Below are 25916 nucleotides of genomic sequence, written 5' to 3'. Positions count from 1 at the left end.
CTTGTTAATCAGCTTCGACATTATCTCCCTCTTCACAAACATTCCCCATAAAGAAACAATAGAATTACTAACTCAAAAATTTCCGTCTGATATAGTTGAATTGTTCAAGTTTGTTATTGCATCAGGTTACTTCACCTGAAAAGGTCAAATTTACAAGCAAGAAGAAGGAACAGCAATGGGATCTCCTTTATCACCAAACCTAGCAAACTTGTTTCTAGAACACCTTGAGAAAAAAATATTCACTTTTGAACCCAAACTAAAAATTTGGTTAAGATATGTCGACGATGTATTTGCAATCTGGGATCATCCCGAACATGAATTACAATTGTTTCTAGATAAAATTAACCTTCTTCATCATCGCATCAACTTTACGTTAGAAAAAGAATCTCCACATGGTATCTCCTTTTTGGATTTACACATCCAAAGAAAATAAGACGGTTCCATCGCAACGTCTGTCTTTCGTAAGCCTACATTTTCAGGTCACTACATTCACAATTCTTCCGCTCATCATCCATCTCAAAAATCTGGCATTATTAAATCACTAGTTTCCAGAGCACACAAATTCTGCTCCTCTGAAGAATCTTTCAACCAGGAATTAGAAGTAATCAAAAATACAGCCATCCTAAATGAATATAATCCGAAAACAACTCAAAAATTCATCACTCACTTCTCAACACACATCAAACCAGACAGGAAGAAGTCCATAGGATTCCCATACCTTACGTCAAAAGCATCTCCAAACATCTTTCTAAAATTATGAAGAAATACAATTTTGCCACTACTTACAAACCTATCAACCAAATTTACAACTTGTTACCTTCTCCTAAGGACAAACTCTCACCTTTGATGTTGCCTGGCGTTTATGAGATTCCACGCTCATGCAAATTGTCTTACTTTGGTCAGACAGGTAGGTCTGTTAAGAAACGCATCTCGGAACATCAAGACCACATTTGTCTTTTTAAACCACAGAAATCTGCCCTCTCTCAACACGGAATTGAAAATCCAAACCATAGGATCCATTGGGAAAAGTCTAAACTTTTACATAGATCTTTATATAAACATGAACGTTTATACAAAGAAAGTTCTGAAGTTCTACTACACAGACCAAACTTAACTGCAACGACATTCTTACTATTCCTAAAGTATGGGAAATTGTCATACAAAATTGTGTTAAATAATTTTTTTTTTTTTTTTTTTACTTCTGTAACACGTTATGCACGTTTAATGAGATTCTATTGTAATCATGCTCCTTAACTGTATGTTATTCCTATTATTGTAAACTACTGTACTGATGATGTCCTAAGATACTTAGGATGAAATATTTACAATTAAATAATTTTCACTGTGGTTAATACCTGAGTATCTTTTAAGTATTCATTTTTAACAGTTATTTTGTATGGATATATCATAAATGTAATTTTGTTAATTTCTTTTCTAGAATATATTCTTTCTCAACTGAAAATGAGTCTCTTACAAGGAGGCAGTGCATTAAAATCTGTGAAGAAAAGTCTTGAAATTTCATTGTTTCATACTGACGAAGGAAATAAAGTTGAATACTTAGGTTTATGAACATAACTATTCTTGTTATTAATTTATAGATCTTCTGTGTAACATTTTATATTTTAAACATTTCCATCATTTGAGCATTGAGTAATCATTTATATTTATGTAATCATGTGTATTTTAATAATTAGCAGTTCCTATGGAGAATAAATATAATTTTATTAATCAATAGTCATGCCAGTGACTGTTAAGTACTTCTATCAAGTCACTGACTACTCTCATTACCAGAATCATTATGACCCAACTTCATCTCAGAAATCTAGTTCATAGTTGAATATTAATAGTTTGTGACATTTATTTAGTTGAGGTATTTATCAGGACACAAGCAGACTACTTTTGAAGTGATATATTTATTTAATAAAAAATAAAACAGATCTCTTTGAATGTAGTAAGAATGTCCAAAGTCATTGATTTTCTTTTTCCTCCTCCAGAGATGACTACAAGTTGCATTCAAGTGATTGCATCCAAACAAATGCATACGTTTCTTATGTTGCTGAAGTTCTTCAGAGAAATCAAGGTCGATGGATTAAAATGAAGGATGGAGGCTAAGATAGGATTTTTCTTCAGACACCTGTACACGAGTCACATTGTTGAACTAATTTTGATCAACTTAGAGAAATGTTATTCCTTGTGGGGGGGAGGTCACATCATGCACAGGCACTACCACAGGATTCATTTAACTTATTTCAGTCAAATTTGGAATACCGCAATCCCTCGATTAATGCACCTAATGCGTTCTCTAAAACAGGCACATTAATCGAAAACTCACTAATCGAATATAATAACCTATGGGAAAATGCATAATTTGTTCCTCAGATTTCTTTTTTGACCCTTAATTTTTTTATAAAAGAATTAGGGTATGTCTCAGGGCTTAGTTAAAGGAAAACCATGAACCTGAAAGACAATAAAACATATTCAGAATATAAATTTGTTATTCTGCTTCTTAACAAAGAATTGAGCTAAAGTAGTTTGGTGGGAATTCTGTTTCTTTTTTTCATACAACTGATGGTATGGCCCTAATGCCTCTTCTGCAAATTTTACTGGTTCTCTCTTCACCAGGGTCACTCTCTAAGCATTGCTGCTTAAAAACTTCAATTCTACGAAAACTATTTTCAAATTGTTTCTGTGAAATGTTTGGGCTTGTCAGTGATTAAATTTTCTTCATATTCTTCAGGATCTTCCGCTGTGCATCTAAATTTAGCAGATCAGAATCACTCAACTTCTCAGAATGAGATTTACTTAACTTTGATTCATTTGAAAAGCCTCTAAAATCATTTGCATAATGTGGAAGAATGTGCTTCCAAACGGCTCGCATATTGCTAGCACTAATTTCATTTGAATTTGCAACTTTATAACTAGGCTGAGATTTCTCTGATTTAGCTAGAAAAGTCTTGGAAGGCATTTGCTTCCAAAAAAAGCCCGGTTTCATCGACATTAAGAAGGGGACAATAGTCCCCTTCAAAATCTCAGGATATCCCCTTATCTGTACTTGCAGCCTCGCCTGTGATTAGAACATTATGTAGGCTATTTCTCCTTTTGAAACACTCAAATCACCCAGCACTAATGGAATTTTTCTTCTTTTCCATCATTGATAGCCCTTTCTTTCGAGGTTTCAAAGAGACAATGCTTTTAATTTAATAAGGCCAGTGTTTACGAAAGATTGTAAAATTGTAACCATTTTTGATTACACTCTTCAATCCATGTAAAAAGAAGTCTCTCTAATTCAGATAATACTTTGATTTTCAGTGCATGCATGATGAAATTCAAGCAGCCTTACCTTTCTCTTTTTATTCAGCATTTGATTCACCCGTTTTTGTGTTCTTGTCCTATCTTTGCTCTGGACTCGCCTTGTTCATTTTTCATTATTATTTCAAGTTTTTCTTCCAGTTAGATTACTTTTTGAATAATTTTCACACTTATGTTTTTTGCTCACTAATTCTCTTACTCATGATTAAAGGTTAGGAAAATAATTTAAAATAAAAAAGTACAGAAAACAATTGCACGAGACATGATCAGCAAAATGCTATGTAAAGCAGAAAACATAAATTTTGGTGGTAAATTTGGAACATAGTGTACATGGAAATAGTGTAGTATGCCATTAAAAAATAACGTTGTAAAATGTTTCAAATCGGTAACTAAATTATTTCATCCTGGTGAGTGATTTTTTAAAATAGTTAGCCATAAAAAATGTATAGATCGAAAATTTTTTAAATCTGTAAATTTATTTTTAACATGTATATAGGCGTACTAATCGAATTTGGGTATCGAAAAAAAATGATGCTCTATTTGAAAACGCATTAATTGAGGGATTGCTGTATATATATTTTTTGTACTGCTTAAATTCCCTTTAGAAATTCTGCCTAATCAGAGTAAAATGATGCACTATTATGTTATATTTTATTTATACTATTATGTATAAATGATGCACTATCTATGGAAATGTTGCAGCGTAAGTAATGTATTTTAAACTCACTATTACAAACACTAAAAGTTCAACACTGTCACAGTAGCAAACTAAATTTCTTTTCAGGGGAACTTATCCATTACAACAAAGCAGTATTTATTGTATGGCAGGAATTGCACAAACAGACACAAAGCAAGAAGAAACCAAACATAAAGTACACAAAACAACAATAGGAAACAGCAGCAACACAAAATAATAGAAGACCTATAAAAAAAAATTAAAAAAAAACTAGAAGAGGAAATAAAATAAAAATATGAAAAGGAAATAATAGGTGAGCTGCAGAAGAGGAAATAAAAGATGAATTCTATGAAAAAATGGAACTAATCCTCAAAACAATTCCACAACAGGATATAATCATTTTATTAGGAGATTTTGATGCAAAAATTGGAAAAGAAGAAATATATAAAACAAATCCTAAAACACCCCCAACTCAATATCACCAGAATTGAAGATCAGTACTGCCAACATAAGAAGCCTGAATGGCAAAGAAATGGAACTAGCTGAGGAATTAGATAAGTACCAGATCGACATAATAGAGGTGACTGAAACAAAAAAGACCAAAACGGTGAGCTCTTTCTGAGCAGTAAATACAAAATGTTATATTCAGGTAATGACAATCAAGGAAAAGAAGGAGTAGCCATAGTATTCAACATTAAACATGAGGCTAACTTTCTTGAATGGCAGACAATTTCAAGTAGAGTGACGTGGGCAAATATGAGAATGGGGAACTGGACAATGAGACTTATTTGTGCCTATGGTCCCACAGAAGGTCCTCCTAAGGTAGAAGTGGCAGAATATTTTGAGGCTTTAGAAAAAGCAACTGACACAATTGACTGAAACAAAAAAGACCAAAACTGGTGAGCTCTTTCTGAGCAGTAAATACAAAATGTTATATTCAGGTAATGACAATCAAGGAAAAGAAGGAGTAGCCATAGTATTCAACATTAAATACGAGGCTAACTTTCTTGAATGGCAGACAATTTCAAGTAGAGTAACGTGGGCAAATATGAGAATGGGGAACTGGACAATGAGACTTATTTGTGCCTATGGTCCCACAGAAGGTCCTCCTAAGGTAGAAGTGGCAGAATATTTTGAGGCTTTAGAAAAAGCAACTGACACAATGAAAAATGAAAAGTTGGTCCTTGTTGGGGATCTAAATAGCAGAGTAGGAAATGATTGTCAAACATACAAAAATATTTTAGAAAAATTTGGAATAAATAGCAAAGCTAATAATAATGGCAAATACTTGTTGGATTTCTGATCCGGACATGGACTGGTTATTACTAACACCATGTTCCAACATAAAAATGTGCACAAATTCACATTGCGAGAAGAGGCAAGGAATAAGAAAAGTCTCATTGACTATATTATTGTTGATAGTGATGTTTTCTCTCTGGTGCAGGACACTAGAGTGTACAGAGGATTTGAAATTGGAAGTGATCACCATTTAGTCTTAAGCAAGGTAAAATTGAATTTCATATTGAAAAGAAGAACACGTAAGAAAGTTTCAAAACGAATAAAAGTTGAGCAGCTGTCAGATGTGAACTGCAGACTAAAATATACAAACATTATTCAAGAAAAAATGCAAGAGTTTGAGACCAGGAATCAAACCTTGGAGATTCAGTGGCAAGTTCTAAAGAAAACGTTGATTGATTCAGCCAGAGAAGCATGTGGTGAGGTTGTCTGCAAGGATAGAAAAATCAGAACTCCCTGGTGGATACAGGAAGTTAAAGAGGTAGTGAAGGAAAAGAAGAAAGCATATCAAAAGTTCCTGGCAAATAAGTCAGCTTGTGCTCTTAGAGAATACAGAGACAAATGTAAGAAAGCTAAACACTGTGTAAAAGTAGCTAAACAAAAGTCATGGGAAAACTTTGGTAAGAACGTAGAAAATAAATATCAAGAACGTGGCAAGATATTCTGGAGGTTTTTGAAGAAGCTCAGAAATGGAGGAAAGAGTGCTGTAAAAGGAATTAGAGATGATAAAGGTAATATGAAACTGGAGAAAAAAATATCCTTGAGGTATGGAGTAATTACTTTGAAAAATTGATAAATGAAACTAGCAGTGATGACAGCACAGTGATTAAAAAAAAAAAAAAAGACTGACCAGGCATGCAATCAGGAATACATATCCATGCTTGAAGTAGAAAAAGCCATCAAAAGTCTGAAATGTGGAAAGGCAGCTGGAGTAGATGATATTAGACCAGAAATGCTCAAGTATGGAGGTATAAAAGTTTTACAGTGGCTACACTGCATAGTTCAGAGGGCCTGGACAGAAGGACGAATTCCAGATGATTGGAGTAGAGCTCTCATAGTACCTATATATAAAAAGGGCAATAAAACTGATTGTGAAAATTACAGAGATATTTCTCTACTGAGTGTTCCTAGTAAGATTTATGCCAGTGATATAACAAAGATCTGTATTTAAGTTTTGTAGATCTGGAAAAGGAATATGACAAGGTGCCAAGAGAGAAGCTATTCAATACGCTGCAGTTATATGGTGTCAATGGGGCATTATATCAAGCAATACTTAGTCTTTATTTGAGTTGTAAGTCAGCAGTTAGAATTGAAGGAAGTACAGGGAGATGGTTTAATGTTAAATCTGTTGTCTGACAAGTATGTACATTATCACCTCTGTTATTCATTATCTATATGGATTACATTATGAAGGAAGTGGAATCAAACCTGATATCAAAATTGGAGATGTTAATGTCAGCTCCTTGCATTATGCGGATGATGTTATACTTCTAAATAAATCTGCTACAAGTCTGCAAGATTCCTTGACTAAATTGAATAACTGTTGTGATAGATATGGTATGAAGGTCAGCAATAACAAGGCAAAGATAGTGAAAATAGGTAGAAGCATTGAAAATATTTCAGCTACTTAGGCACAATTTTTAGTGAAGATGGTAAAATAAATATGGAAATAGACAACATAATCAACAAAGCTGGTATGGTAGGAAGTCAACTGAATAAATTTCTATGGAATAAGAGAGAAATTAGTCAAAACACTAAATTAGCTTTGAACAAATTTGAACACTGTCATGTATACATGACAGTGTTCAAACCAATTTTAACTTATGGATCTGAGAGCTGTGTCAGAAGTAAAACACTTGACCAAAGACTAGAGACTGCAGATATGAGAGTCCTGAGAAAGATTAGTGGCGTGAACAGATGGCATCAATGGCAATATATTAAAAATGAGGATATTATGAATATCCTCATTTTTAATATGATATTGACATTGTCAGCATCCAGGAATGCGTTAGCAGAGCTAATCTCAGGTGGTATGGTCACTTAAACAGAATGGGAGAGGAAAGATTAGCCAAACAAGTGTTCTCTGCCAGGTTGGCAGCAAAACGACCCAGAGGAAGACCAAGATGTAGGTGGATTGATACGGTACAAAGTGCCTTAGAAGATAGATATATAAATATAAGATCTGACAACGTTGTAGCTTTGACAGGTAAGAGATTGATTTCGCAGAAAATTGTAGGTAGGAAGTTAGTAATGATGTAAATTTTTCATGTAGTACTATCATATCCTGTACACCCTTTGAGGATAAATGTCAGGAATTTGATGAGGATGATGATGAAATATATAAAAAAGTTATTGGCAACCAAAGCCTTCATGAAGAGACAAATATTATTTGAGAAAGACTAATTAATTTCTCCACATCCAGAAATTCAATAATGAGCAGCACTATGTTTATGAGGAAGAATATATACAAACAAACATGGAAATCTTCTGATGGACATATGTTCAAGCAAATGATAATGTCATAATCAGTAAAAGACAGGAATTACATTCAGAATATCTGGAGCTTTAGAAGAACTGAGTGTGATAGTGACCATTTTCTAATTGGCACTATTCTTAAGGTTAATTATTGTTGTTGTTATTATTATTCTTTAGGCCTCCAAGGAATCAAAAGACGCATCGTGGGAGGTCCTTCCTAGGAAACACAGGGCTATCAAGACTCAATGGGGGAGGTCCCTCCTAGGAAACAAACAGGCTATCATTCCACTCCTTAAACTCATTGACCGTTCTCGCTCTCAACACTCTATCAAGTTATGCATTCCACGGTTCAACCACCCTCCATGCAAAGAAACCACTCCTCACCCTCTTGCTCACAGTTTCCTTTCATAACTTCCAGGGATTTCTCCTTGTCATCACTCCTTCCTGCTGTTCAACCAAGCGAAAGAACTTCCCAGTGTCAACCCTGTAACCACCTCTCAACAGTTTAAAAGTCTTAATCATGTCACCTCTCCTTTTTCTATCCACCAAACTCTACAGCCCACATTCCCTCAGCCGATCCTCATAACTAACATTGTACAGTCCTGAAACTGTCTCAGTACCCTTTCCACAGTTAATTTATCCCCTTCAAATCCTAGGGACCAAATCTGAGAACAGTAGTCTAAGTGTGGTCTTGATTAGGGTCTTATACAATGGAATGATAACTCTTTTATCTCTGCAAGTCAGCATTATCCTCATTATTGCAGCAATCCTTTGTGTTACATTCACCACCTTTACAATATGTCCCTTGAATTTCAGGTTTCTATCAATCATCAACCAGATCTCTTGTCTCCCCCTACTTCCTCCAGTCTATCTACTCCAATAGAGTATGCAGCGTCCCATCGATGTGTCCCAAACCTCAAGACTTTACATTTTGCTGCATCAACCAACACTCCCATTCATTTGACCATCTGTCTCGCTTATTCAAATCCTCTTGCATGACTACCACATCTACACTGTTACTAATAACCTTCCCAGCTTCACTTCATCTGCAAACAGCTGAACAAACCCTGCAGTCCGCTGACAATGTCATTGGTATAAAGGTTAAACAATATAGGTCACAGTACTGAGCTCTGATACCTATCAGACAGCCAATCTTGGATCCAGTTGACCAAGCTGACATCCAAACCCATGTGCTGCAACTTAAATATAAGCTTATCATGTGGCACCCTGGCAAATGCCTTCACTAAATCCAAGAAAATGGCAGTATATGCCTTTCCCTCATCTTCTGCTCCTGTAACTTTATTATAAGAGTCTAACATATTACTAATACAAGAGTGCCCACTCACAGATCCATGTTGACTCTCAGATAACATTACCTTCATCTGCCCAGTGTTGTATACGGTCCTTAACTAATTTCTCCAAGATTTTAAACCAAAACCCCCATTCATTTGACCATCTGTCGACCTTATTCAAATCCTCTTGCATGCCATTACCTGCCCTACCTCTCTAGTACTAAAATTTATTCCTCCAGGATGAAATATGCCAATTAAGTGTTCATTGAACAATTCCACTGTGTCCTCTGCATCAGTCATCCTATTCCCATTTTTATCCCACAATATCATTCTTCCACAATCATTTCTCCTCCTACTGGTCCTATATCAGAAGAATTCCCTTGGAGTTTCTTTGGATCTTATGGCAAATCTCTTCTTATATTCCAGTTTTGCCTTCCTTACCATACTAGTCACTCTCCTGGCCTGTGTCTGATATTCTTCATGCATCTGCTTTTCACCTGTCCCCTTATATATCTTCGATAACCTCTTTTTCACATGCAGCTTTCGTTTATTATTGTTTGTCATCCACTTTACTCCAAATTGTGTCCTCTTCTTCACTTGTGGAATACAGCTTACTATTGCTGCTAACAAATATTTCCTTCACAAATTCCCAAGCACTAATGATATCCTGGCCTTCCAATTCCTCCCTCTATGAAACTTCCCAAGTTGATGACTAAGAATATTATAATCACCTGCCTTATAATTCCACATATATTCCCATCTCTTTGATACTCCTGCATGTCCTTTCATCTTCCAAGTCAAAACCACATGGTCACTCTCTCCAACTGGTGGGTGAGATGTCATCTCACTTATTATCAGCTCTCTGATGCTATGACCAAATTCAGAACTCTTGAACCTCTTGTTACCTCTATTACATGTTGCATAAGATATTTGTCCCTCAAGAATTCTAGAAATTCCATTCCATTATTGCTGCATGCATCTTCCTCTCCCCAATTTATACTGCTGTAGTTAAAATCTCCCATTACAATCATTCTTCTTGCACTTGGGAAGCTCAACTGTCTGAACATCTCCTGGTCACCACAGTCTGTGCTCCTTGGTTTGTAGCAACACTCCATTATATCTCCTGTTTTTCCTATCTCTACCTCACACCATATGCTTCCAAAATCATTAGTGTCACTGCCTTCAAAGCCTCCACTCTTAGAGGACATAATTCGTCACTTATCATAAGCAGTACTCCACCGTGCTTTCCATTTCTATTCTGCCAAATAATGCTGTACCCTGCTACTTCTATTCCTGTTATTATATCCTCTCCTGTCAACCACGTCTCAGTTATCCCAATAATCTTTGGCCAGCTGATGCTGTCAGCGTCACCAATTCCTCTCCTTTATTCCGGATACTCTTGGCATTAGTATAAAGCATAAAAATGCCACTGTTTCTATACCCTGCATTATCCCCTCTAGACTCCACTGGTCTCAGCGCTACCTGATGTTGTCTCCCTTCTCCCAACTACCCTTTCCCAAAAGAGTCCACCTCTGCTACCATCCACCTTGGGCATTCTAGTTTCCCTGTATTGACACACTGACTCATTCAGAACAGCAATCTCTCCAGATGCCTACATCCTTCCTCATTCAAATGCAAGCTGTCTCTCGCATACAATTCATCTCTGTCCTCAAACGCTGTTCAAGCATCCACATATTCCAGTCCACTCTTCTGACACATTCTAGCTATTATGTTATTCAATATTACTGCTCTTCTGCTCAGCTCATCACAATCATACCTAGGCAACACGTACACTATCTTTCCTCTCTGTCTTCTTTCGTACTACTATTCTCTCCTCTGCTATCGTTCACATAACTATCTCTCATTCCCTCTCTTCCACTTATCTTATTCATCCTATTCTCCCCTCTTCTATCGTTCACATAACTATCTCTCATTCCCTCTCTTCCACTTATCTTATTCATCCTATTCATCCTTCTCCTCTTCTGTCATTCCAGTAACTCTCTCTCATTCCCTCTCTTCTACTGTTCCCATTCTTTCCTCTTTTATCATTCCCATATCTCTCTCTCCTTCCCTCTTTTCTACTGTTCCCATTCTTTCCTCTTTTATCATTCCCATACCTCTCTCTGTCTCCTTCCATGTCTTCTACTGTTCCCATTCTCTCCTCTTCTATCATTCCCATACCTCTCTCTGTCTCCTTCCATGTCTTCTACTGTTCCCATTCTCTCCTCTTCTATCATTCCCATACCTCTCTCTGTCTCCTTCCACGTCTTCTACTGTTCCCATTCTCCTCTTCTATCATTCCCATACCTCTCATTCCCTGTCTTCTACTGTTTCTATACTCTCCTATTGTCTCATTCCCTCTCTCCTACTGCTTCTATACTCTCCTCTTCTATCATTCCCAAACCTCTCTCTCATTCCCTCTCTCCTGTTGCTTCTATTATCTCCTCTTCTATAATTCCCAAAACTTTCTCTCATTTCTACTCTGATTCGCCTTGTATACATTTCCATTCTCCTAATCTCATCTTTCATACTTCTCATCTCATTCACAAGATATTCCACCTCTTTCAGCTCATCTATCCATTTCACCTTTTGCCAAAACTTTCTCTCACCCCTACTCTGATTCGCTTTGCATACATCTCTTCCATTCTCCTAATCTCATCTTTCATGCTTCTCATCTCGTTCACAAGATATTCCACCTCCTCTTTCAGCCCATCTGTCCTTTTCTGCAAGTTAGTCACTCTTACTCGCCATTCTCTTACCCAATCAAAACCATCTCCGTAAACTTCGCAGTCATTCAAGTCTTCTACACTCCTGACTCTTATTTTCTCATTCATACTTCTCCTATCACACTACTCGTCTCCCGACATTCATTTCCCGTCTCTGAAGCAACTAGGTCAGTCATCGATATATCCAATTCATTAATTTCCTCCCACTGTCTGCATTTTGTGCATATACGCACTTTCCCTTCTCTCACCTGCCACATATCCAACTCCCGGGACGCATACATGCCGCAATCACTGCATGCCACAAAGTCCTTTATTATATTACATATAATAGAGTTCTTAATTGGCAGAGGACTCGGTGGCATGCCATTTGTGATTGCAGTTGCGTCTGCCATCATTCCTTACTACCAAGTACTTAACTACTAAACTAATCGCCAAAAAATATATATGAATACTGTATCACAGATATATATATATATAAATAAATAAATGCTAAATATAAACATATATAAATACTAGGGGGGGACTCTGCCATCCCCCGATGCTTATGGCTCCCCACCCCCCAAGTTCCCGACTGGTAGGTCGGTTCGCCTTGAATTCTGGCGACTCTAATTTTGAAGACTAGAAATGGGGCTTCCGACCACCAAGTTCCGGACTGGTAGGCTGGTTCTCCTTGAATTCTGATGACTCAAATTTTTTGAAAACTTGAAAGGGATTATCCGACCCCTGGTCCTTGCAGAGTATTGCTGGTTTATTTACCCATTTCTATATGAAGATTCTTACCAACTTCTCTAAAATTTTCGCTACCACACCAGAGATACTGATAGGTCGGTAGTTAGATGCATCCATTTTTGCACCAAATGAATTATCATGCATTCCTTCCATTCCTGTAGATTCCTGAGTTCGGACTCAAGTTTTACAAACATGAGAAAAGCCGAGCCAATTCAGCCGAACATTCCTGTGGCAAAGGTGCTGATATTCCATCTGTCCTGATAGACAAATTCTTATCCAGGTTATGCAACAGTTCTTCAACCTCATTGTCACACACTCTAACTCTTCATCCAATGTAGCAGTAGGTACAGTGGCGTAGCTAGAGCTGTTGCCGCCTAGAGCGATCCCTGAGTTTGCTGCCCCTCTCAATACACACCAGAAATACTACAAAAAGTCCAAACGATGTATAGGGAAATAAATTAAAACAATATGTTTATTTTTGAAGTAAAACTTTAATTTCAACATTCTGAAGGGGAGATATGATTGAGACATTCAAATTGCTAAAGGGATTCTATAGGATTAATTCAGAGGATATTTTTGAGATCAGGACTGGTGGTGGGAGAACTAGGGGACACCTATGGAAGCTGGGCAAGAGTGTGGTTAGCAGGGTTTTAGAGCTGGGATCTTTACTTTTAGAGTGGTAAATGAGTGGAATAAGCTGCCAGAGTCTGTTGTGGGTGCTATGACGGTGAACGAGTTCAAGGCAAGGTATGATAGATACTGCAAGAATGTAATCGCATAGTTGTGAGGACATGATGTTTAGGTCCTCCCTCGATGAGTCTAAGGACTCCTGGAGTTGCCCGAAATAATAATAATAATAATAAAATGTTATTTTTCTTGCTTTTCTGTTAGCAAAATTGTCGATGACATTCGCGAAGTCTATTTCATATTAATGTAGGTAATTCTTAATCAAATTTTATTTAGAAAAACTCCTATCACAACTAGTAATACTTACAGCAATTGTGAGGAAAATTTGCAGTAGTATTTCAATATTTGGAACTGAGTTCTCGTGACTGTATTTTAGAATTAACTGCAAAAGTTAAAAAAAAAAGGTTCAAAGTGCCACCCGGGGCAGACCGTCCCCTCTGCACCCCCCCCCTAGCTACGCCACTGCCTAGTTGCTATATCTTAGCAAAGTGAGTGCCTCATTAATTGAACAATCTGATTAGCTCCTGACACTAGAGTATCATCTGCATTCAATAAAGTTATCCTTCCACATTCATTCTTTTTTTGCTTTAAGCATAACGATAAAATTCGTTTGGATTGCCATTAGCTTGCATGGCTGATTTCTTTTCATACTGCAATTTAGCTTTCCACACAATACTCGTTACTTTTCTGGCCTGAGCTTTAATGTTAGAAAATTTTTACACAGACAAACACTAGCCACTAGAGATGAAATAGCAAACAGGTGGAAAGAGTAGTTTAACAAATTCCTAAATTGTGATGAACCTGCTGAGTCTTTTGAACAGAATATTTATTATACTTGTCACCCAGAGATATTTAAATCTTCACTAGTTGAAGTAGAAGAAAGTACAGGGTGACGCATAAGTCACGAAGGGGTTTAAACATTTAATAATGTTTTTGTTTATTTTTTATTTATGAATTATTTTTATTTTGTTATAATGAAATACTGAATGTGGAAAGTTTTTGATTGATTATGAAATACTACATCACATAAATTCATATTTTTCTGGCTGCAGCATTCTAATTTCTGCACAAATGTTCTCCTTCAGCTGTTAGATTGTCTGAGGTTTGTTCATATACACGTTTCCTTCAGGCAACAGCATAGTAATAAGTCAGGAGTCGTCAGATCTGGAGAATAAGATGGCTAATTAATTGCAGATCTGAGGAATTATTCACTCAATTTTCAATGCTGATATTCAAAATTTTGGTAAGAGCCTCCATAGCTCAGCCGGTATAGGAGAAGCCCTTTGGTCGGAAAGACCTGGGTTCGATTCCTGTCCATGATATAAGGAACCTTTATCTGATTTCTTTCAACGAAAGGTGAGTTAGCTGGTCTCATATGGAGGTAGGGGGATATCAACCGGGAACTCGGGTTTTTTTTTGTCCCCCAGAACAGGCAAACTGGCCCCATGAGCACACATGGATTACAGTCAGGAATACCTAAGACCCAGCCATAAGCCTGATTCATCAGCTGTGCTGATTCCTAGCCCAGATAAAATTAGGAAGGGGGGGGGTTGAGATGGTGCTGTACCTCCCTATAAAAGGGGCTCACGGCTGTTGTGTCATCATACAAAATAAATAAAATAAAATTTTGATTCGTTGTTGGTTTGTGAACTTTTTCGGGATGAATTTCCCAAATGTTCTTTAGAATCCTGAAAAAAATAAATGTTTAATCAGAACTTGCACCACTGACACCCGAAGCATGGTATTAGCTAATGGAAGATCTGAACCTTTTGATATTAAGACAGAATTGAAGCAAGGAGATGTTCTTTCACATCCATTTTAATTTAGTATTAGAAAAATATATTCAAGAAACTGTAAAAGATAATGCAAACAGCACAGTGATATTAGAATATGCAAATGATATTTCTCCTCATTGGAGAAAATGAGGAAAGTATTAGAATTGCATTTAGAAAACTCAAAACTACTGCTGAAAAACTAGAATTATAAATCCACCAGGATAAAACTGAATTTTCAAATGTATGCCAAAATCAAGATCAAGGGGAAAATGACCAGTTTACCATTGATAACTGGAAATTTAAAAGTACTGCTTCCTTCAAATATTTTGGAACATTGACTAACCGTAAGTAATAAATTTAGTACAGAAATAAAAGCTCGAATAGATGCTTCTAATAGATTTTATCATTCAGTACATCATTTACTTCTAAAATTCTATCAAGCAGAGCTAAAACAGAAATATACAAGATAATCTTTAGGCCCATTATTTTATATGGAACAGAAACGAGCATCACTGATCTTTGAAATTAAAATATATTAGATAAGTCTATGAACCTGTTAAGTAATACATAACTGGTGAATGGAGAAGACAATCAAGAACTATATGAACAGTATAGATCCCCAGTTCTAGCTGATGAAATTAGAGCTTATAGATTGAGATGGCTTAGATATATATGACATTTAGAAAGAATGGGTGATGAGAGAATGGCTAAACAAGCATTTCAGATGAAACCTGATGGAAAGCAACCTAGTGGTAGTCCACAGATGCATGGGCAGATAATATCCAAAAAGACTTCACTCAGATGAAAATCCTGGACTGAAATATTTCGAGCTAGAGACAGAAAGGAATGGAAGAAGTTGGTACATGCAGCAAAGAACCTTAGATGTAGCAATTTCACACATGTAAAATGAATCTTAGCAATGAATTTATTTATTATTGAAAATATTTGCAATCTTCTTCATTTATTTTCAAATATGTGCAGTGGAACAGATAATTTTATGCAGTTTTTTTCATGTTGCTGAAATTATTGCAGAAATTACTCTTTGCACTTGCTTTAAAAATAATTTTGTTAAATAGTTATGAAAACTGATGTTTTGAACAATTTTTTCTTTCTTTACAAAATTCCAAATGCAAGTCTATGCTTGTCATCATTCTTAGTTTCATACGAGTTGTTCTGTTTTTATGAACAACAAATGATTGGAATTTCATTACTTGGTTTCTAATTTTAACATTTTTAATAGCACAGATTTATAATACAATGTTTCAGATGAATATCACTCAGGCTGAAGGTTAAAAATCCAACAGATTTTATGTGATGCTCATTTCAGTAATAATATACTGTAAATATATATGGTGAAAATATCTTAAACATGTCATATGCAGTATTAATTCAAATTTTCTAGTACTAATTTCTGTAAATGTAAATCTTAAATTATTATTGGCATTCATGACCTTTATGAAGTTATAAGACTCATCTTGGGATGCCCATCTTAAACAACACATCATTAACTTATCAAAGTCTATTATTCTATTCCTTAGACTCATTGACTGCTTTTTTTTTTTCACTATGTTAGATCTTGAATGGGGGACTCTTTCAACAAAAGAATCACTCATACAAGATCTAACAGGAAGCACAACACTGAATAAGAACATACTTGTGCTCCTAGCAATCAAGCTCATTTTATCAGAAAACATGTCATGTTTAACGTGGAAAACGAGATAAGTCTGAGATTTGAATATGTCATCTGAAACTATGCTATTGAAATAATATGTTTGGATTATGTATAATATTATTTTAAATATTAGTATTAAAACTGTGTCCTATGCAAAAAAGTAAATGTACTGCCAACAAAAGTCCAAAGGTTGCAGGCTAACCACCATCGGTGACGTAACACCCGAAGCTAGGGTATTCGTAGAAGGCAAACGGGACACACGTTTCCTGAAAAGAGCAGACACCGTAAGGCGGCAGAATGACATCACCTCATTGGGATGAATAGGGAGGCTCCAGTGAATAAGATTCCAGCATGGAAAGAGGGATAAATACGGTTACACAAGTCTGGTATCCCCCCTCCCCATTTTTTCTGTTCCCGTTTCCCTCGTGCTGACCAGCGATGTGGACGGCGATGACCAGTATCAACTCTCCCGTGACTGACTAATGCAAGTCTGGCAAGGCTATGCACAAGATGATGGCAGATCCCAAACGCGGGCCATCGGTGAAACACTGCCGATGAAAGACAACACAGGAATCCCCTTTGAAGGTCGAGTTGAGCGGTAACGACCTACGTGATAAACGAATGTCCAGCAAGAAAGAGTGGCCATTTTGAAACGAGTACGTGACCTCCACGTAGTAGCAGTTTGCAGTAGCAGTGATATCCCACAACAAAGGACAGACGAAAGGGTCTCGACATCAACACTGCAGAGTGGTAAAGTACTGTGACTTTTCTTGCTTTATAATGATAAGATTTTGTGAAAGGAAAGAAATAAGAACCTGGCTGAAAGAAGGAGAACTTTAATGATAATACATGTTCAGGGACTCTAACCTTATTACACTAGTAGTCTGAGAACCCGAGTATTGTATGGTTCCAAAATTATTATTAAAGGGATTGTTAGTTAATAATTCATAAGTTCAGAACTAGAATAGTGTCTTGTACCATAAGTACCAAATTATATGTGAATAATATGCTAAATACTTAGTAGATGAATTATATGCCTAAAGTGTGAATGTTGTGCATGTGATTTAGATCATTTCTTTAGTATTGCTTTGCTTGAGGTAGAATGCTAACCTCATATTGTATCTAATATATTGTAATCCTTTTAGCTGTATAATATGTTTTCTTATGTAAGCCTGAGTGTGATCTAAGCATGAGACTGACTTCACCAATCATTAAATTTTGGACCTACATGTAAGGGAAATATACAAACAGAGTTAATTTAGAGTTAATAGGCCATGACTGCAAAAGTTGAGATATCTATAGCTTCCTAATTTACTTGACTAAATTTCATGGCACTTAATTCTGGAAAACTTCTCTAGGACAAGAAATTTCTGTTCTTAGGCTCTGGCTGGTGCAGCAAATCAAACAAATTTGTCAGAGTCCGAAAAGGGGAACAGCCCCAGATAACTAGTTTATAGATAATCTTAGAAGGCGAGTGATAAGATAGATAAAAATAACAGAAAGTAACAACGTAACAATTACCTTATCAGGCAATGCATTCCATGGTCCAACCATCCTCCATGCAAAAAGCCACTCCTTACCCTCTTACTCATCACTTCCATTTGTAATTTCCAGGGATGGTCCCTTGTTCTTGCTCCTTCCACTTGATTTTCCATACAAAAGAACACACCATTGTCAACCCTGTAACTATCTCTCAGCAGTTTAAATGTCTCAATCATCACTTCTTCTATTGACCAAACTCTGTAGTCCACATGTCCTCAATCTATCCCCATAGCTAACATTATACAGTCCTGATATCATTTGTGTTATCCATCTTTGCACACTCTCCAAGGTTAATTTATCCCTGTCAAGTCCTGACAACCAAATCTAAACATAATGATCAGCTGTGATCTGATCACGAGTTTATACAATGGAATAACCACTTTTTTATCTCTGCTGATCAGCATTTTTCTGAGTATTGCAGCAATCTTCTGAATTACTTTCATTTTTGTGATATATCCTCTCTTAAACTTTCTATCAATCATCCGAAGTTCCCTTGCCTCTTCTACTTCTATTATTACAGTTCCTCTAACAGAATATGTAGGCTCCCATCGATGGATATTTCAAACTTCAAGGCCTTACATTTAGTTGCATTAAATTAGCATCCCTATTCATTTGCCCGTCTGTCCAGCTTGTTCAAATCCTCCTTAAGGGCTACCACATTGGCTCTATTACTAATGACTCTTTCCATCTTTCATCATTTGTAGTCTCTTGATAATGTCAATGATAAAGATTAAACAATATGGATACTGGTACTGAGCCTTGAGGTATACTACTCTTGCTTCCTTGATATCACTTCATCTTATACAACTCTGATATTGATCAGACAGCCAATCCAATCCCCATTTCAATTCATTAATGTGATATCTGAACCCATATGATATAGCTTAAATATTAACTATGTGCTTCTCATGTTACACCCTATCAAATGCCCTTGTAAAATCCAAGCAAAATGGCAGTATATTCCTTTTCCTCATTAACTGCTCTTTTTACATTATTATTATTATTATTATGTGACACCTCCAAGGAGTCCATAGACTCATCAAGGGAGGGCACCTACTCTACAACTCTCCATCTCCACCACTCAGTCCACCAACTACAACGAACCACAACTACCATCATCATCTACACCAACGGCATCTACTGTCCACCACCACTAGTATTTTCACAGACAATCGCAAACATTCATGCCCGCAGCAGGATTCGAACCCGTAGCCTTTTGGCTGGAGAGTGGATACGCTAACCACTCTGCTAGCCAGGTCCATTATAAGGAAATAATTACTAAAACAAGAGTGCCACTTAACAAGAGTATGTTGACCTTCAGAAATAATATTAACTTGTCTCCACACCTCTCCTCATCTGTCCAATGCTGTATACGATCTTTCCCTCAAGTAGAAAGGCTTATGTGTTGGTAGTATATGTTAGTTTATTTTAACAGTATTGATTATAACACAGAATGATAAGAAAATAATTGCTATTTATTAACCTTATTTGCTGATATTTCGCTAGTATTATATCCAGCATCTTCAGAGCACAAGAACAGTTTGTCACAATACATCAAACAACAACAATAATTTGTTATAACATTGGGACTAGTTTAAAAAAAATATATATAATGGACACTAAGAACTAAAGCCCTAATTGGCACCATCTATGTTGGAAAAAGAGAAAAGGAGTATTAATTAGATCGTAAAATGACTGTCCCCCAGATTTTTGGTAAATTTATACAGCCATACTTTTGAGGTTTGGAGTATGTTTTAAAGCTGCTGTTGATTCCAAAAACAATCTCTGACTTATAATGACTTCTGTGTAGCACTTTTGTTTTCTTCCATTTGATCCTGTGTGAAGGGGTATCCAAGGAATGGTCTGATAGACCTGACTTGTCATAATGATAGTGCTGAATATATTTTGTATATTCAAAGCAGATGTCAACAGTTCTTCCTGTATGTCCATAGTAAGCTTGGTCACAGAACAGGGCACTTCATAAACTCCTAGATGTGATAAAGAAGACAGCTTTTCCTTCAGTGCACAGATGAGAGTTGCCAGTTTGACATATGGTTTAAATATGGAGCATAGCTGATATTTATTAAGCACTCTATATATCTTTTCAGATGTGCTTTGAATGTATGGGAAGGTAACAATTTTGCTGTGGTCTTTTGTGATAGGCATTGGAAGGGATTTCTGGTTGCATTTAGTGTTTTTTCTGTCTTATTGGGATTAGGATTGTTGCCATTGGCTAAGAAAGTGTGACTCAAGTGAGTGAGTTCAGTGGTAAGAGCATTATCATTGGAACAGATAGCTCCATCTCTGTGAATTAGTGTTTTTAGGATACCATCCTGTTGAGCTGGATGATGGTATGAATGTTTTTGCAAATATATAATGAAAAAGATAATGAACCATCAGGAAGCCATGTGATCAGTGTATCTAGGAGGGGCAGACAGTTATTAGCTTCCTGTTCCATTGTGAAGTGGATTTTAGGGTGTTGGCTATTTAAATGCACTAAAAATGTATGCAATGTATCTGGACCATAGGCCAAATAACAAACACATCATCAACATATCATAGCCAAACCACTGGTTTAAGAGTGTCTGTATTCATAGCTAGGTTTTCCAAGTGTTCAATGTAGAAATTGGCTAAAGGGGGAGAGAAAGAGCAGGAGCCCATTGCTATCCCATCTAGTTGTTTGTATATCTTCCCTTTCCATGCAAAATAACCTGCATATACTGTAAATTTAAATAATTCAAATATATCTGGGGGTGGGGGGGGATGTGACTTTAGCAAATTAAGAGTATATTGGTAAATATTTACCAATATTTATTAATATTATTAATCAAATTAAGTGGATATTGAATCTAACATTATTTCAAAGCCAAATAGAGAAACTACAAGAGTTTTGTGCCGAATATAGAAACTATAAAAGTTTCGGCGGATCCAAGCGTAGGCAAACCTTTCATGACATGGGCAACTCGTAGTAAAGGTGGAGTAAGCTCTTGTCCCGAGTTGCCCCTGTCATGAAAGGTTTGCTTATGCTTGGATCCGCCAAAACTTTTATAGTTTCTATATTCAGCACGAAACTCTTGTAGTTTCTCTATTTGGCTTTGAAATAATGTTGGATTCAATATCCACTTAATTTGAATAAATTTTTACATCACCGAAGTCAAGCCTTTTGGCTCTCTTTTTTTCAGTAATGTTATTAATATTTATTTATTTATTAATTTTTATTTTTTTATTTCAGATTATATTAATATTAATTTACAAATATCTACCAATATGTTGGTAAATATTTACCAGTGTACGACTAATTAAAACCCTTGATTGGGGAATTGAGCAAACTAGATGTTACATCTAGTTTGCTCAATTCCCCATGTACCACTTGTTCACTTACAGTCAGTCTCCATTCCATTATTTTCAAACTACATATAATGTCACATTTACAAGGATGAAATACCTTTCTTCTGGACTGCATGCTTAATCTCTGAATACATTTAGACATTGCATCAACTATATAATTCTTGAATATCACCCAAGCAACATTGATCTCCTCTCCACCCAGCTCCAATTCCATGCTACAGGTGCAAGCTATCTCCTTAGTGTTTCATAATCACTAGCCTCGTAGTTTCACATATTTTTTCCTCACAGAAGTCCTTACAACCACCCAGGTACTTCATGGTCACACTAACCAAATGGAGTGAGATTTGTCACTTCATTTATTATGACATCCTCTGATGAGATGATCAAACCCTCAAACCTTATGTGTTCTCTGCTACATACTGCATGAGATAGTTGGCCCTATTAAACGTGAGAAATTCATTTTCTTTACTTCCAGGTTATCCCAATTGGGATAACACTATCTTGTTATCCCAATCTATATTGCCATAATTAAAATCACCCATATAACGATCAGCCTTTTCTTATTGTTTGGTTAATTTGCTTATACCAGGGGTCTTCAACCTTTCAGACAGTGCTTGCCGCATTAAAAATTTAATTGAAGCCAGCGGACCATTAAGCTATACTGTGGTATTTAGAATTGTAAGATGCTTTCCAGATTCACAAGGAATGCTGTGCATTTGATACTTTACATAAAATCCTATAAAAATAAACAAACTCAGCTTTAAGAGCATAGGTAGGAGTTGGATTCATGATAAGTAAATACAATCAGTACTTGAAAAAAGATAATTTAATGAAGAAAACATTTATTTTTTACAATGTCAATTAGCAACTTGGCAATGCTTTTTCTTGACCAGCTTGTCGATGTTGGCATCAATGTTGGAAGTCGCTATGCGCAGAGTATTCTCGAGATGTTGGTCCGTAATCTGAGTTCTTGTCTTGGACTTCATATGCATGCTTCATTCTGGAGAAGAACTGCTTGCATAAGTATGTGCTTCCTAACAAAGCTCACATCTTGAAAGCATGCCGGCGAAGATTAGGGAATGTGTCCTCAGAAATGTAGTCTTTGTAAAATGTAAGCAAGGGCACATTGAATAATTTTTCTCTCAAAGAAGAATTGTTTTGGAGTTCAAGCAGCTCCATTTGTACTGAGCCTGGCATTTCGGCACTTTGACACTGAATGGCATTGAAAATAAATCTAAAGAAGACTGTTGGTTACAAAAATCACTAAATCTCTCTTTCAACTCGCTTTGCAACATGTGGCTAATTTTGTGGCGTCTTCATCAAGAGACAGACAGTTGGACTCAGCGAGAAACTGAAAATGAGTTAAGTCTTTTTTCGAGAGTTGTGCCTCCCAAAGTTTGAACTCGGCCACAAAAGCTTTGATGTGATCAAACAGAGTGTGCATCAGTTGATATTTGGATTGTAGCCCAGTATTTAGGTTATTCATATGCAATGAGATGTCGGTCACAAACGCAAAGTCTGTCATCCACTTCTGATCATTGAATTCCGCAATTGGTTTGCATGAACCGCGGGCCATGCGTTGAAGACCCCTGGCTTATACATTTCTTGGTCACTACCCTCCAGGTCTATGGCAACTTCCCACTAAATATTTCATTCTATACACTTTTATGTCACGCTATACTGCCTCAAAACCACCACTATTTCACTCTGTTTGATCACATCAAAGCTTTTGTGGCCGAGTTCAAACTTTGGGAGGCACAACTCTCGAAAAAAGACTTAACTCATTTTCAGTTTCTCGCTGAATCCAACTGTCTGTCTCTTGAAGTCTGTCATCCACTTCTGATCATTGAATTCGGCAATCGGCTTCCCCTTGGTTTGCATGAACTGCGGGCCATGCGTTAAAGACATTTCTTAAAGGCTTATACATTTCTTGGTCACTACCCTCCAGGTCTATGGCAACATCCCACTAAATATTTCATTCTATACACTTTTATGTCACGCTATACTGCCTCAAAACCACTGCCACTATTTCCCTCGTGAACATTGCATGGGTATAACTCCTTTTCTATCATCAACATCACTTCACCTCCTTTATTACTGTTCCATATCTATTTCTGTCAAAATGTTGTTCTCATCCAACCACATCTGACTTATTCCAACAATTTTTGGGTAAATAAACTCAATCACTGCATCAGTTTTGTTTTTGATACTTCTAGCATTCATATACAAACATACATAGTAGTTCATTTCTGGATCTATAACAAATTTCATTGACACCACTAATTAGATGTAACTCTCTATGCCTTTCTCGAGCCATTCTTCCTTCTCTCTCATTACCCATCTCAGTATCATCTTCGAACCCAACTGTTCCTTACATCCCAGGCCATCCTATTATTCCTTTCTTGTCAACACACATTCACTTCCTTTTTGAGTATTGACTTTTTTCATGCAGTATTCCTCTGTCTTTTCTCATTCTTTATACTCCTGCTATTCACTTCTCCATTAATAAGCACACTTCAGTCCCTCTTTCCTTGCTCTTCTGCTCTCCCACATTGTTTCTTACTTGCTCAGATCCATTCTCTGCCCTCATTACTTTTCCTTCCAGCAAAAACCATTCAAATGCAGTCCGCCATTCTGACAAATTTCCATTTGTCCTTTAAACTTATTTCGCATGTTCACAAATTGCATTCCTTTCTCCTCACACATTTTCACTAGCATATCTTTCCTATCATGCTATTATCTTTTATTCTTCTCAAGAACCTCCTGATATTGAGTTACATTTTCCTTGTTTCCTGTAAAGTCATTGGTTCCTATTTTTCTTTTTTTTTTCTTTTTTTTTGCCAAATGGTAGTAGGAACTACCATTTACTTACTTCTTGCAATGACTCAATCACTTGACTCATTCTGTCTCCCAGAAATAATGGAAATAAGCATAAACACAAATAAATCTCAAATTTCCCATTTTGAAATTTGCTCACATAACTATTTGAGATGGTTGCTTGCCATTCAGTAACTTGATGTCTTCATGTGTAATGTTGAATATAATAGCTACCCTTCTTTTCTGTGATCCTTATCACAGATGTAGAATCTTGTTATTAGCATTATCTTCTTTTTACTATGTTTAGTTATAGTTCCAGTAACACGTTATGTCAACAAGATATTTCTATAATTCTTTAAGGATACAGATCTCCATTTTGGAGACCCTGCAGTTTGAACTCTCTTGGATGGCCCCCTTTTATCAAAAAATAAAAAGTACTGGTCTGGGAAAGCAGCATGTTATAAAGAAAACTGGAAACTTTATAAACAGAAAAGCGCCAAAAAGACAAACGATATGATCTATTTATAGGCTTTTCCTAGTAATTGACAGATAATATTTCACTAACTTTACAAAATATTATTTTTTTCTGCATTTTCTGGCATTGTATTACTGAACCGTCTTGTCATACAAGAGGGTGGGGGAGGGCTAAAAAGTTCTAAAATAACACCTAGGACAAAAATGATATTAAAGCAACTGACATAACGACAAGAAAGAACATTTTAAAACTCTTTAACTCCAATGTTTCATCAAATTGTAATAATTTGTTCTTTTTCTTTTAGGATATATAAGAAGACATGTCAGAGTTTTGAAGAAATTTGAAGACAGTGGTACATGCTGTCATCAGGATTTTCGTGCTGCAAGAAAGGTTTGCAACTGAGATTCACCAGACTTTGTGTGAGACTTTAGAGGATTGTGCCCCAGCATATCCAACAGTTGCCAGATGGTGGCCAAGTTTAAAACTGGGCATCCTTAGACAACAGATTTCTCCAGGTCAGAAAGTCACTTCCACAGAATCACACCTGAAAACATCAATGCAGTGCATGCCATGATCCTTGATGATAGATGAATACTAGCCAGAAACATTGCAAAGACTCTGGGGATATTCAGGGAACGAAATAGAGTCATTATCCATCAACATCTGTTTTCAAGAAGCTCTCAGTGACCTGGATTCCCAAATGTTTGAATGCCAACCAACCAAAAGATGTTGGAAGTTTATTTTTCACTTGGTTAGACTATAAATTATATATTTAGTTTAATCCTTTATCCAAGTGTAAGCAAACAAAGTTTGCACCTGAAGTATCTTCAGGACTGGGGCAACTTGTGGTAAGGTGGTATAAGTTCTCATCACTTGCCTTAGTATCTCCCATAATGCAAAACATCTCTTTGCAGACATGTATAATGCAATGCATTAAGGGAAGGGCCACTACCCAGACCGATTTCCCTGTAACAAGTGCTGAGTTACCTCTCCAAAGCTTGTGGGATCCCCTGGATCACCCAATAATGAGCAACCCGCAGGATCAAAAACTCAGCTTTGTTCCCCTCAGTAACAGGCTCACCCTGTCACCAAGAAGA

General features: G+C 36.5%; 1 protein-coding gene across 1 annotated transcript in view; it reads left to right on the top strand.

The window, feature by feature from the left end:
- LOC150104315 (ciliogenesis and planar polarity effector 2-like) overlaps positions 1–25916 on the top strand; it is a 204512-nt gene that overhangs the window by 51040 nt on the left and 127556 nt on the right. The window contains exon 2 of the mRNA XM_090396292.1: positions 1439–1561. Coding sequence (XP_090252418.1) covers positions 1462–1561 — 100 coding nt within the window. The 5' untranslated portion in view covers positions 1439–1461. The remainder of the gene's footprint in view (positions 1–1438; positions 1562–25916) is intronic.

The sequence above is a fragment of the Typopeltis vanoorti genome, chromosome 8, assembly GCF_054136105.1.
Source record: "Typopeltis vanoorti isolate ZY-2024b chromosome 8, IOZ_Tvanoo_1.0, whole genome shotgun sequence".
Lineage (NCBI taxonomy): Eukaryota > Metazoa > Arthropoda > Arachnida > Uropygi > Thelyphonidae > Typopeltis > Typopeltis vanoorti.
The sequence above is the reverse complement of the archived record's forward strand: the minus strand, read 5'-3'. Positions and strand labels throughout refer to the sequence as shown.